Raw genomic sequence first — 14,455 nt, 5'->3', positions numbered from 1 at the left:
AGAAACCATGAAGAAAATGTTATATATAAGAATGAAAGCCCTGGCCAGATAACTCAGTTAGAGCATCATCCCAATATGTATAAGTTGCAGGTTTGAATCCCAGTCAGGGCACATGCAGGAGCAGGTCGATGTTTCTGTCTCTCTCTCTTTTCCTCTCTCCCTAATATCAAAAATAAGTATATAAATAAATAGAAATCAGTGAAATTAAGTTTAAAACAAAGAATGAGGAATCGGTGTACTCACTCAGAGAAAATTAAATAAGCTGAGGCAAGGAACCCCTTGATTGCACGCCAGCTGCCAAAGAAATATGAAACCAAAGAAGTATTGATTTCAGGCACGGCCTCCGGGATCACACCACAGCCTTCTCACACTTAAGAGTGATGAGAGTATTTACAATTTTGGCTTCAGAGAGTGCTTCTGAGATTTAAATCCTTTGCATCTGTTAGTCTACTCTTTCTTCATATGGCTTAATAAAAGCTAGAATTGTTGATGACTTCATTGGATGAAACATAATACAGTATAAGTATTTTAACATTAAGGGATTTTATGGTCTAGATAGGTAGATATGTTGCTATCTAGAGATATAGTTGTAAATACATCTCAGTTAAAACGCACCACCAGGAAAATTATACAGTACAGAAAATAAACCCTGCGGAGACTAGCATTTCAAAGACAAGAACGGGACACAGTTAATGTTAATATAAGGAAAATTTAAAAGAAAGAATGGACCAACACTTACTGTAACACATCAAAAAGAAAAAAAAAATGACAGGCACATTCATATAGTCTTTTCCCGAAGAAAACTTGTCTGCAGTTTCTCTCATAATCTAACGGAAGTAAACCTCCACATGCCCATATCAGAATTTGTTTTTATTCAAATGTGATAAAATAATTGATTTCTTATCATATTGAGCTTTCTCATATGCTATTTTAACTTGGGAAACTTTAGTCTCTCAAAATACGTTCGTAGGAGAGTTTAGATGTTGGAGAAGGAAGAATCGAGAATCAATATTTTTAAATCCTGACTTTCAATTGATTATTCAGTGGATTGGATACAAATATGCCCCCAAATTGCTAAGTACAAATAAACTGAGCCTATAATAAGAATTAGAAATGCAAGATAAAATTCAATATTACCTGGTATTTGTTAGCTAAATACGTGTCTGATTTAGGGGTAATATTCTTAAAATCCATATTCATCATCAGAGTAAACTGATCTAATCTAGAGCTGTGAACTAATAGATCATAAATAAAGCTGATTTTCTACTAAATTCCAAATGAAATGCCAAGGGTGAAGTTGATTTATGCAATTTTCTTAATGTCTTTGGTCTAACTGAATGCTTAACCCCAGCTAAGAAATATTTAGGAAACTCAGTAGCATACTGGTTGGTGTTTAACAGCCAGCTCTCAGGCAAAAGGGTGGGATAAGGGGCTGACTTGATTTGCACCATTTGCCAATTTCCCAGGGATAAATACTGCCACCTTGGCCAGTTTCAAGCTTCCAGCATGAATTAGCGAATGTGGCTTTGGGGAGGGATGCACTGAGTCCGTGTGAATGAGCGGTGTTAGCCGGCTCCAGCTCCCCATTGATGCTTCTACTCATCCAGTTTAGATAGGTGAAAGCCAGATGTCAGGTCAAAGAACAGCAGGGGGTCTGGGCACATTTCTAGTTGTGTCATTGTAATGATCATTAGGTGAATGTTTACTGGGTAAAGAAAACAAGGGAAGTCTAGTTGTCTACACTTTTGGAGGAGCCACCAGGAGACCCCGAAGTCCGCAGAATATGCTGTGGAGCCCACTGCACATGAATTGGATAGCGTAGTCAGAGGTAAAATCCCAGTTCTTAGAATAGCTCTGATATATCACGACGGGGGGGTGGACGGTCCCTTGACGACTGCTCGGACTAATCAAGGGTGTAAATGAAGCCCCTGCTTCAGCAGGGCTCAGGCATCGCCACGGATCCTTTCTTTAATATCAGTGCTTCTCAGGATGATGGCTTGGCTGTCTCTGTAATTTATTATTAATTATGGTTGCACTGGCTGTCAGTCAGAGGAGAGGCTAAGGAAAATAGTCTAAAACCAATGATCACCTCATTACAATCATCCAGAGACAGGAAATCCTCAGGACAATCACCTATTAGAGGTCACGCAGTGTTCCTTCTACAAGCTGTTTGTATGGCCAGTCTGACCAACTCCTGGGTACTCAACAAAAAGAGATCCTTCCAGTATGTTCATGTTGTTTTTTTATTTGGCAAAGGCCTAACACTCTGGTTTTTGTGCCTGATCTTTTTTTTTTTTTTTTTTTTTTTTTTTTTTTTTTGCACTTGTGCTGAGTCGCACTGACAACCTCAAGAAACATGGCTGTGTTGATAGGGCTCCATAAAACCATTACATCATACTCTTAAACAGCATCTTCTTAAATTTGCTCACACAGCCATGACAATCGCATTAGGTACATGAACTGGTAAAGAAAGCTCTCTGTCTCTGGACAGTTTCATCCATACTGCCTGATGTATAATCTTTTAAATATATTTCCCCATGTTTTCCTGTTGCAAACAGGGAGATAAAACAATCACACTATCAATTAGATTCTATCTTTGTGAGGACCAGGTGCCTTTTGGTCCCTTTATCTCTGCCATGTAACTTTACTGCCATCTGCTGGTAGGAGTCTCCCATCTCAGGTATTCTTGTGCAGCGTTGTCACAACTCAAGTAAAACTTCAGGCTGAACACAGGGATCACAGCTGCTAACAATTGAAGTTAATCCCTCTCTGTCCTGAGTCTAGCCTGAGAAGATTCTTTTAATGAAATTTTCAAGCTGAAGCTTAATGTGTATGCTATCCATTCACTTCTGAGGAATAACATATAGTAAACTTTAAGACTAGTTAATATTGGTCAGAATAGTTTTTAATTTGGAGACTCAGTTAACTGTTACCTATACTGCAAGTTATCCACACAGAGAACTTGTTTTTGCATTCATTTTTAAACTCTGATACAGGTAAATAAAGAAAGCTACTAGCAAGGTTCATTCATGTCTAAAATTTTAAATAGACAAGCTAGCATCATTGCTGGAAAATAGCCAAACTTAATAACAAGAGAAAGGATATTTATATTTTGCACCTGTGACAGCGTTCAGTATTGTCATCAACTTTGCGATATTCCCTAAAGCAGTTGGTGCTGTTCAGTTCTGTTACTGCTATATCATGGTTTCAACACTCTACAGCTACTGCAACTACACACGAGCTATGTTTCGTGAGGCCTTCAACATAACACTGCAATAGTCCTTTCAAGTATTTAATTTCATTATGGTTTAATGCTAGTGTCTCATAACACTGCCAGATTTGACAAATCAAACATAGGTACCTTAGAGAAGGAAAATAATCCATACCTCCTATTTCTCTCTGAAAGGGCAACAACCCACTTTACTTAACGTGCTTCTGAAACACAGCACTGAAAAAGAGTGTGAGACAGCTGCGTTGAAATGCCTTCAGTCTGAAACACACCTGAGGTGTAAAAAAACAAAGAAATTAGTCCTTCCAACTTTAAAGCCTACAGAGTCAGAAAGGCACCTCCAAATGGCTTGTTTAATTTTTCTTTATTCTGCCTCTCACAAATGAAAGATAACTTCATATTTACGTGGCCCTTCAAAGGCAAGCGTTTAATTTGATCTTTATTATTGTCTTTGCTTATTATGAAAGAAAAACTGTGGGAACTCTAGTCAAGATGACTCTGTAACTTCACAAGTCAATACTCCTTCTTAGTGTCAAACACCCAGCAACAAGGGAGAAAATTTTAAAAAAAAATTTTAAACAAATAACTGAAAATATAAAACACAAGAAATATCTTCCCAAACAAAGCAGCAAAAGAGGTGATGCTCCAGGCCTGCCATGATATAGGTCTGGAAACTGGGAAGCTCAGCTTCTGTGGGGCAAAGGGAACTAAAACTACTGTACTCACTAATATTTGTGAAAGATTACACACACACACACACACACACACACACACACACACACACACACACTGTCATCTGGGATTCTGGCTTCTAGCAAGCAGCCAGCACAGGACGAAAACAAGATACAAAGTGTCATGAGCAGAAATGCATCAAGCACACATTTTTGGCTCTGTGAATGGACCCTCGGATACCTTTACTATCACAAGAGACAGAGTGACCAAATACCCATCATCTAAGATTCCAGCTTTGGTGACAAGCAGAGTGTGATGAGAGGAGCTGGGAGGGTTCTCACTAGGCAGGCACAGCTGAGCACTGCAGAAGATCAAGGGAGCGGAACAACGTGAGTGGGGAAGACAAAAGAAAGACGAAAATGCTTCCCACTCAGAATGAGCCTGCACAGCACAGTATCAGAACACATGGCAAGACTGAGAAGGGAACCAAGCAAATCAGCAAATGAATCAGTGTAATGAAGTCAGTTTTAGGAAAAAGTATGACAAAAAGGAAAGTATTCTTAGGATGCTAAAAATCAGAAATGAAAGAATAACTTTTATTTTAAAGGAGAAATTATAAAAGCAAATTAACACCAAAAATATGAAATGGATCCAGAATATTGAGAATAAATGAACACATTCATTGAAATTTAAAACTCAATAGATAGAATAAATGGTCCTGGGACCCCTGAGGAAGATAATATGGTGCGTAGGAAAAAATACAGGATAGAGAACTCAAAAGAACATTTTTAATAACAAAAGCAAGGTGAAGAAATTTAGAGGACCAGTTAAGAGGATTTCTAAAAATGTCTAATATAAGTTCTAGAAAAACTCTTTAAAAAAGAGATTTCAGAGAATGTCAGAAAGCAATTTTTGAGGTAATTCGGGTGTAAGCTTTCCAAAATGAAGGAATAGATAATTCTTGAGATCAAAAGTGCACTTGGAATATTAATTAAGAAGAATAACTAATGATTGATCCACACCAATACTAATTATCACAGATAAAAAGATGATTTTAAAGTTGTAAGGAAAAAAATTTTTAAACAAAAGAACAGCCTTTTAATGGAACTGATAATGACTTCACATCATCTGATTGCAGAAAATAATTATGTACTATGTTTAAAGTTCTAAAATTTTTTTAAAAAATTTTATACATACACTGTTATTCAGAGGTGATATGAAATGTAATAAAACTGTGGGTTTACTATCTACAAACTCTGATTACAAGAAGTATTAAAGACATACTTAGCAAGATTGATGGATAGAGGCGCCTGGAAGGACAGCGTGGAATCCAGAAAACAAGAAAATGCTATTGAATTAATTAATTCTTAAATTTTTATTATAAAACCTAGACTTCTGTTTTAGGTGGTGACATTGGAAAACATTACATTTTTAACATCAAAATTTAGAAAATGCAAATAAACAAAAGAGAAAAATTAAATATTATTCTCATTTCACATGTAAAGCTGTCAGTGTTAATATTAGTGAAAGTAGCCTGACCAGGTGGTGGCTCAGAAGATAGAGTATTGACCTGGGACTCTGAGGGCCCAGGTTTGAAACCCCATGGTCAACAGCTTGAGGGTGGGCTCACCAACTTGAGCACAGTGTCGCCAACTTGAGTGTGGGATCATAGATGTAACCCAATAGTCACTTTCTTTTTTTTTTTTTTTTATTTATTCATTTTAGAGAGGAGAGGGAGAGACAGAGAGAGAGAAGGGGGGGAGAAGCTGGAAGCATCAACTCCCATATGTGCCTTGACCAGGCAAGCCCAGGGTTTCAAACCGGCGACCTCAGCATTTCCAGGTCAACGCTTTATCCACTGCGCCACCACAAGTCAGGCCCAATAGTCACTTTCTTGAGCCCAGGGTGACTGGGTCAGCTGGAGCCCCAGTCTAGGCACATATGAGAAACAACGAACAATTAAAGTGATGCACCTATGGGTGATGCTTCTCATCTCTCTCCCGTCCTGTGCCTCTCTCTCTCACACAATCTCTCTTGCTAAAAAAAAAGTATAAGAAGTTCTACCATAATCTCTACATAGTTTTATAAAAATGCTATGTCATCCAAATTGCCTTTTATATTTTATACAAATATCTTTTCATTCCATTAATTATTATTTTATAACTCCTATTATAAGCTGAATAGAATTGTTATATAAAAGTACTTGATTTAGTTCACCATTGTTTACATTTTTACAACCGATTCCTTGGTTTTGGAATACCCTAAACATCCAGTTTGAGTGGGATCTTCTAAAATTTTTAAATAGTCTTTTCCAAGTCTGAATGTTTATGTTTAGCATATCTAAAGACTATAAATCTAACAAACAAGAATGCTAAGGACGCCTGACCTGTGGTTGTGCAGTAGTGGATAAAGCGTCGACCTGGAACGCTGAGGTCGATGGTTTGAAACCCTGGTCTTGCTGGGTCAAGGCACATATGGGAGTTGATGCTTCCTGCTGCTCCCCGCCCCCCCCACCTCTCTAAAGTGAATGAATAAAGATCTTTTTAAAATAAAAACAAATAAAAATTTTAAAAATGCTGAGGACACTGAAAAATGTCTTTCATCAAATTTTGATTTTTAACATAATGCAAGTGGAGTATTTAATTTTGAATTCCATTACAAGCAATGTTAGTCGAAGCAGATGAACACTTCACTGTGTAATTTATTTTCATAAAAATCTCTTTAGAGATCCCTGTCTAGTCAGCAAATAATTGCTTTAACTTCAGATTTTAATATTAGCACTGAATGATTTATGTACATTAAATAATGTGATTCTCACTAACCATTTATGAGCTAAGAATGATTATCTCCCTTCTGTGGATAATCACACTTCGGGGAAGAAAGGTTAAGTGGTTTGCCTAAGATCACTCAGCCAGTCAATGGATTATCTCAAAATATGGTCCTTGAGTCTTTAAATCATTAGATTCGGCTGGCCTCAGCAATACTTGAGAGACATAAGAGTTATGCACTTAGATTTTTTTCTCAAATGATTTATGTGGCATAATGTCTAATTTGTTTATAGAGCATTATTTTTGTTTCTTATGACATAATTTGGTCTATAAGCAAGTATAAGACATAAAAATGAATGTGATAAGAATCTACATGTGGAAAAATCTCTGGTGGGATTAAAGTATCAATTTCTAAAACAGTGCATAGATTAAGCAAACAATAGAAACAATCATTTGGTGGAAAAGTTTGGAACAAAGGCAGGGAGTAACAGAAAGCATATAGAGTAGAGGAGCTCTCTTTTGTAGATCTGCAGTTCAGGGCTAGATTTTTAATAAGTCTGAATGAAACAAACAAAAAGATCTTATTTCTGAATAAGGATCTGAGAGTTATATCAGAGCTACTTCCTCCACCTCTGGTATAAAGCATCACACAGGTTGACCGGCCCATATCAACTAGAGTGGCAAAGTGTGCCTTACCACATGCAGTTCACACAAATGGAACACACTAGACGTTATTTCTAGAATTTCCAACAGTGATCTGCTCAGGATTAGTGGTGACATTAGTAACCTAGAGTGGAGACCCAAAAAGTAGTGAATGACGTCTTGCCAGGACCATATCCGATTTGTACTTCTAGGTAAAAGGGAATCAGCAGACAGTTGTCTGTTTTGCGGGGAAGGGGGGGGGGGTCCAGTTTGTTTTTCCATTCCACTTAGTCTCCTAAATTACTTTAAAGAAAAAGTATTGGTAAATTATTTAACCAGTGAGTGTTTAATAAAATCAACTTTCTATTTGTAAAGTAAAATTACCAACTAATCCTGTTTGCCTGGAACTTCCCTAGTTTTAGCACCAACAGTCCCATATCCTGGGAATCTTCTCAAATCTGGAAAAATTAGGGCAGTTGCTTAAAATGAAAAATAAAAAATAGGTGTGTTCACCTGTCAGATATTTAGAAAATACAAATAAACATATTGAGCATTAAAATTATCTGCCCATTCAATATGCAGAGATTGCCACTGTTTGTATTAGCAAGTGTGTTTCCTAATATCTCTGTGAAGTAGACTTCATAATAGTGCAAGTCACTGTTATTACATATGTCAAGTGACAGTTTAATATCATTTGAATTGTCTTTTAAAATTCTATTTTTAAAATATACTAAGTACTTTAATATGTGTACCTCTTCATCTGATTGTATCACTCTATAACTCTGATAAATTTTCAATTATGTATTGACCATTTCTGCTATTCATTCTACAAATTCTCTTAACCTTATACTTATCTTTATCTCTGAAACACAGTACCAGCCAGTACATTAGCAGCATGCTTTCTGAGTTCCGATAACTGTATCACACTGTAATCTCGCTGCTCAGGGGTACTCAGCCTTTCATTTCTTATTCCAGTTCTATTTCTCCTGTAGGCCAGGGAGGGGAAATTTCTACCTAGGGAGTTTAGCATCATTTAACATTGATGTTACTTATCCAACAATCTCCTACATGAGTGAGACCATATGTCAACCACAGTTAACACAAAATTTATCAATACCTACTTATACACACAAAGTCCTTTTTGTTTTGTGGGGGTTTAACTTTCTGAAAGCATTTCAAGTCCTGACTTAAACACAAGAGGAGTGAAGAAGAGTAAAATGCAGTGTTAGAAAAGAAATATATCTTTTATCTATCCTGAAATGTTCTCACTTGGTTAAGGCCATATTTCAGGATTATTGTGATCCAGAAAGTACCACTCTCATCAAAGAAGTACTTACTATCCATGTGTGAAGTTACTCTGCTCTTGCCAATAATACATACATTAATGGGCTCTTCTTTTTTATTTCTAGTTTCACAATGCCTGGCGGCAGCCCTGGGCTTACTTATATGATTGAAATGACTGCATTTGGAAAACCTCCAATACAGAAAAAAGACATGCAACTATCCCATGCCTCTCAGGTGGGTAAGCATATATCCAGCTTCACACATTACTAAATGCTCCCTCAGTATTTCAGTAAGTATTTATTTTTAAGTTATTGAGTTAATCATATTTTTTATTGAATTTCTTGTAAAAGCTCTCAACAAAACACTAGAATATTCATCTCTGGTACTTTAGGTATAATTAAACATATTTAATGTTGCCTGTCATTATAAAAGTTTTATTAAATTTAGCATGAAATTGATTTTCTTCTCAAACTTGGCATGTAATGTATTATACTTGATTGAAGAAAAAACTCACAAATGGGGAAACATTAGCAACAACACAAAACAGTGCTTGAAAATACATTTTTATAAGACATGGTAGTAGTGCTGTGCTATGCTGTGAAACAGTCCATTCTCAAGTTTCCAGATTTATGTTGGCCAGGATTTTTTTCTTAGAAACATTGAATGACACTAAACTGAAAGAAGAGAAAATGTTTTTCCCTCCAGAGACCAGGCAGTTTTCTGAATTCTTTTGATTTTAATGATGTGGTTAGTTACACGCTTCTTAGTATGACTTTATAGCAATACATTATATAGATAAAGAATTCCTGGTTCATTTGATCATCATGGTGAGTTAATCCATATAATTAGAGCTTCAAAGTGCTAATTTTGGTACACATTAATGCTTGCAGTGTGGAGTGACCTAATGAATTGGAAATTTCACTTTATTTCCATTTTTCTTTGTTGAGTAAATACAGGCATCTAAAAGAAGCACATAAGAACATCTAACATTTGCATAAGCACATTACACTTTCCAAATTATGGCCCTACGTATTATCTCATCTGATCCTCACAAGAACTCTCCAAAGTGATGATTATCAAAGTAATGATTATCCCTTACATAAGCTGGATGAAATTGAGCATCAGATATCCAAAATTTCATAGTGAGAAGAATAGAGACTTGATCCCAGGTTTTCTAATTCCCAGCCCTTTTGTGTTCCTTGATAACACACTCTCCTGTTCATTTGCTGCTGCACCAGATTCAGAACTGTCAGATGGATTAACTAGGAGTCAAGTTGGTTTTCATGTTTTAAAAAGTCATGCTAATCCCTGGCCGTTTGGCTCAGCGATAGAGCGTCGGTCTGGCGTGCGGTGGACCCGGGTTCGATTCCCAGCCAGGGCACATAGGAGAAGCGCCCATTTGCTTCTCCACCCCCCCCCTCCTTCCTCTCTGTCTCTCTCTTCCCCTCCTGCAGCCAAGGCTCCATTGGAGCAAGGATGGCCTGGGTGCTGGGGATGGCTCCTTGGCCTCTGTCCCAGGCGCTAGAGTGGCTCTGGTGGCGGCAAAGCGACTCCCTGGAGGGGCAGAGCATCGCCCCCTGGTGGGCAGAGCGTCGCCCCTGGTGGGCGTGCTGGGTGGATCCCGGTCGGGCGCATGCGGGAGTCTGTCTGACTGTCTCTCCCCGTTTCCAGCTTCAGAAAAATACAAATAATAATAATAATAAATAAATAAATAAGTAAATAAATAAATAAAAATAAATAAAAAGTCATGCTAGAGCCTAAGATGGTGCAATATTTAGATTGAAGACATAAAATATTCAAATAGTATAAAATATATGAAACACTAATAGTTTTGTTTAAAAGAAAGTCTAATGTCAAGTATTAAGTGTAGTTCTATGTTAATTCCATATAGTCATCCATTTTTATATTAAAAGCTTTATATTTTCTTTAAAATTACATACATTATTCTACCAAAATAGTCATGAGTGGACCATATCAGTAATAAATAAGATTCAACAGTCTCTTGAATCGCCACTGCGCACGCAGTCTGCGGCGTGTGAGCCCCCAGGCCCTGCCCGTAGTGCTCTCGAGTCCTTGCAGCTTTTCATCTTCAAGATGCCTGAGGAAGTGCACCATGGAGAGGAGGAGGTGGAGACTTTTGCCTTCCAGGCAGAAATTGCCCAGCTCATGTCCCTGATCATCAATACCTTCTACTCCAACAAGGAAATTTTCCTTCGGGAGTTGATCAGTAATGCTTCTGATGCCTTGGACAAGATACGCTATGAGAGTCTGACTGACCCATCCAAGTTGGACAGTGGCAAAGAGTTGAAAATTGACATCATCCCCAACCCCCAGGACCGAACCCTGACTCTGATAGACACAGGGATTGGCATGACCAAAGCTGATCTCATAAATAATTTGGGAACCATTGCCAAGTCTGGTACTAAAGCATTTATGGAGGCTCTTCAGGCTGGTGCAGACATCTCCATGATTGGACAATTCGGTGTTGGCTTTTACTCTGCTTACCTAGTGGCCGAGAAAGTGGTTGTGATCACCAAGCACAATGATGATGAGCAGTATGCCTGGGAGTCTTCTGCTGGGGGCTCCTTCACTGTGCGAGCTGACCATGGTGAGCCCATTGGCCGAGGTACAAAAGTGATCCTCCACCTTAAAGAAGACCAGACAGAATACTTAGAGGAGAGGCGGGTCAAAGAAGTGGTGAAGAAGCACTCACAGTTCATAGGTTATCCCATCACCCTTTATTTGGAGAAGGAACGAGAGAAGGAAATCAGTGATGATGAAGCAGAGGAAGAGAAGGGGGAGAAAGAAGAGGAAGATAAAGATGAAGAGGAGAAACCCAAGATTGAAGATGTGGGTTCAGATGAGGAGGATGATAGTACTAAGGATAAGAAAAAGAAAACAAAGAAGATTAAGGAAAAATATATTCATCAAGAAGAACTGAACAAGACCAAGCCCATCTGGACCAGAAACCCTGATGACATCACTCAGGAGGAATATGGAGAGTTCTATAAGAGCCTTACCAATGACTGGGAAGACCACTTGGCAGTCAAGCACTTCTCTGTAGAAGGTCAGTTGGAATTCAGGGCATTGCTGTTCATTCCCCGTCGGGCTCCTTTTGACCTTTTTGAGAACAAGAAGAAGAAAAACAATATCAAACTCTATGTCCGTCGTGTGTTCATCATGGACAGTTGTGATGAATTGATACCAGAATACCTCAATTTCATCCGTGGTGTAGTTGACTCTGAGGACCTTCCCCTGAATATCTCCCGAGAAATGCTTCAGCAGAGCAAAATCTTGAAGGTCATTCACAAAAACATTGTTAAGAAGTGCCTTGAGCTCTTCTCTGAGCTGGCGGAAGACAAGGAAAACTATAAGAAATTCTACGAGGCATTCTCTAAAAATCTAAAGCTTGGGATCCATGAGGACTCAACTAATCGGCGACAGTTTTCTGAGCTTCTGCGCTATCATACCTCCCAGTCTGGAGATGAAATGACTTCTCTTTCAGAATATGTGTCTCGCATGAAGGAGACCCAGAAGTCCATCTATTATATCACTGGTGAAAGCAAGGAGCAAGTTGCCAACTCGGCTTGTGTGGAGCAAGTGCGGAAGCGGGGCTTCGAGGTAGTCTATTGACGAGTACTGTGTGCAGCAGCTCAAGGAGTTTGATGGGAAAAGCCTGGTCTCAGTTACCAAGGAGGGTCTGGAACTACCTGAGGATGAAGAGGAAAAGAAGAAAATGGAAGAGAGTAAGGCCAAGTTTGAGAACCTCTGCAAACTCATGAAAGAAATCTTGGATAAGAAGGTCGAGAAGGTGACAATCTCCAATAGGCTTGTGTCTTCACCCTGCTGCATTGTGACGAGCACCTACGACTGGACAGCTAACATGGAGCGGATCATGAAAGCCCAGGCCCTTCGGGATAACTCGACAATGGGCTACATGATGGCTAAGAAGCACCTGGAGATCAACCCCAACCACCCCATCGTGGAGACTCTGCGGCAGAAGGCAGAGGCAGACAAGAATGACAAAGCTGTCAAGGACCTTGTGGTGCTGCTGTTTGAAACTGCGCTGCTGTCCTCCGGCTTCTCACTTGAGGATTCACAGACCCACTCAAACTGCATCTACCGCATGATCAAGCTAGGCCTAGGCATTGATGAAGATGAAGTAACAGCAGAAGAGCCCAGTGCTGCCGTACCTGAGGAGATCCCTCCCCTTGAGGGCGATGAGGATGCTTCTCGCATGGAAGAAGTAGATTAGGAGTTTGTATCTGCAGACATTGTGTCCTCTGTAGTGTTCATGACTTCCCCAGCAGCCCTGAGTGGCCCTGGCCCACCTGGTTTCTCTACTGATGTCTACTGTTCTGTTTTTCCTTCCTCACCTGTATCTAAGGCAGGTTACAAGGGCCTCAAGCCTTCCCCTCTCACATTTGACAACGGGTTTGGATGTTGTGTATTGTGGGGTTTGTTTATTTTGTTCTGAAGTTAAAAAGTATACAAAATAAAGAAAATGCAGTTTAAAAAAAAAAAGATTCAACAAATGCTTTATTAATATCTTTTTGTGGTTGAAAATAATAAATATGTCTTATATCTGTAACTATGGGATGAATCAGTCTCCTCACCCTTTAGATTGACTGAATGATATACTGGTCAGAATGCCCCAAGTAATATACTGTACATTCACACACAAAGACAAACACACGGGATTAGAATTTATGATTAAATTGAAACCATTTAGATGGTTTTAGGATGTTAAAGAGACAGTGCGGGAAATGGCGCCGTGAGCAGCGTGTCCGACAGATCTCCCCTAAATCACAACAAATTTATCAACTAGAAACAGAAAAATTTATCCTCGGAGCATTCCGGAGTTCCACACAAACTGAAAGCGAAAGGACTGTTATCACTTGAATCTGAGAGACGAGGGTGTGGAGGAAGCTACCGCAGCGACGTTCATTCAAGCTCATTCAAGCCGCGAGGGAGTGCGCCTGTGGTGAGTCAGCCCACACTCGGGAGCTGCGAGCAGCCATGGGCGCGCGCCCCGTACGGTTGCAGAGCGAGCACCGCCCACACTCCGGAGCGGGAGCAGCCACCGGAGTGCCCGGTCCGGTTGCAGAGCGAGCACCGCCCACACTCGGGAGCCGCGAGCAGCCGTGGGCGAGCACCCGGTATGGTTGCAGAGCGAGCACCACCCACATTCGGGAGCAGCGAGCAGCCGCCGGCGCGCGCGCATGGTCCGGTTGCAGAGTGAGCACTGCTAACGTTCCCAGCGGCCGGCGCACTGCGAGTGAGAGTCGCCAGCCACCGGTGCCCGGAGCACCCCATTCGCGCGCGTGCCCTGGGCATTCCACATGCCCAGAGCGCCTTACTGGCCCGCAAACCCAGGGTGCCCCATTATCCTGCACCTGGTGCGATTCAGCCGCCAGCGGCAGGGCGAGTGGGAGAGGCACCAGGGTGGTCTTCTACTTGGGAGATTTTCTCCGTGGGCGGGGCACCTCACCCAGCCATTCAAGCTAACAATCAAGCGTTGGGGGAGGGGCGCGCGCAGGCAGCCTAAAATACCTTCGGGAGCACAGCTGCGACCCAATCACTGAAATTAGCTTAACCCATGAAATCTGCGCACCCTCGGTTCTAATTGATAGGATCTCTCTCAGTTCAGCGACCCAAGACAAGAGGCGTGATATTTTTTAGTGCCTCTCACTAAAGGGGTGGGGGCAACTTCGGATTGATAGAGCCTCCATATTCAGGGATAAACACTAACAAGAGGGACTTGGCAGATAATAAGATCTATACTACACTAGTCGCAAGCAGAGACTAGTGCCTCTTCTTCCCAGCCAAAACAGGCTACAAAGTGTGGAAAGCCTGGGTT

At 40.3% G+C, this 14,455-nt stretch overlaps 1 protein-coding gene and 1 pseudogene across 1 annotated transcript in view; both read left to right on the top strand.

Moving 5' to 3' along the window:
* LOC136319192 (protein eyes shut homolog) overlaps window positions 1–14,455 on the top strand; it is a 323,769-nt gene that overhangs the window by 55,045 nt on the left and 254,269 nt on the right. Inside the window, exon 2 of the mRNA XM_066252570.1 lies at window positions 8,721–8,829. Coding sequence (XP_066108667.1) covers window positions 8,728–8,829 — 102 coding nt within the window. The 5' untranslated portion in view covers window positions 8,721–8,727. The remainder of the gene's footprint in view (window positions 1–8,720; window positions 8,830–14,455) is intronic.
* Window positions 10,599–13,119, top strand: LOC136320001 (heat shock protein HSP 90-beta pseudogene; annotated as a pseudogene).

The sequence above is a fragment of the Saccopteryx bilineata genome, chromosome 1 (assembly GCF_036850765.1).
Source record: "Saccopteryx bilineata isolate mSacBil1 chromosome 1, mSacBil1_pri_phased_curated, whole genome shotgun sequence".
NCBI classification, from domain to species: Eukaryota; Metazoa; Chordata; class Mammalia; order Chiroptera; family Emballonuridae; genus Saccopteryx; species Saccopteryx bilineata.
Note: the sequence above shows the minus strand (reverse complement) of the source record. Positions and strands in the feature narration are given on the sequence as shown.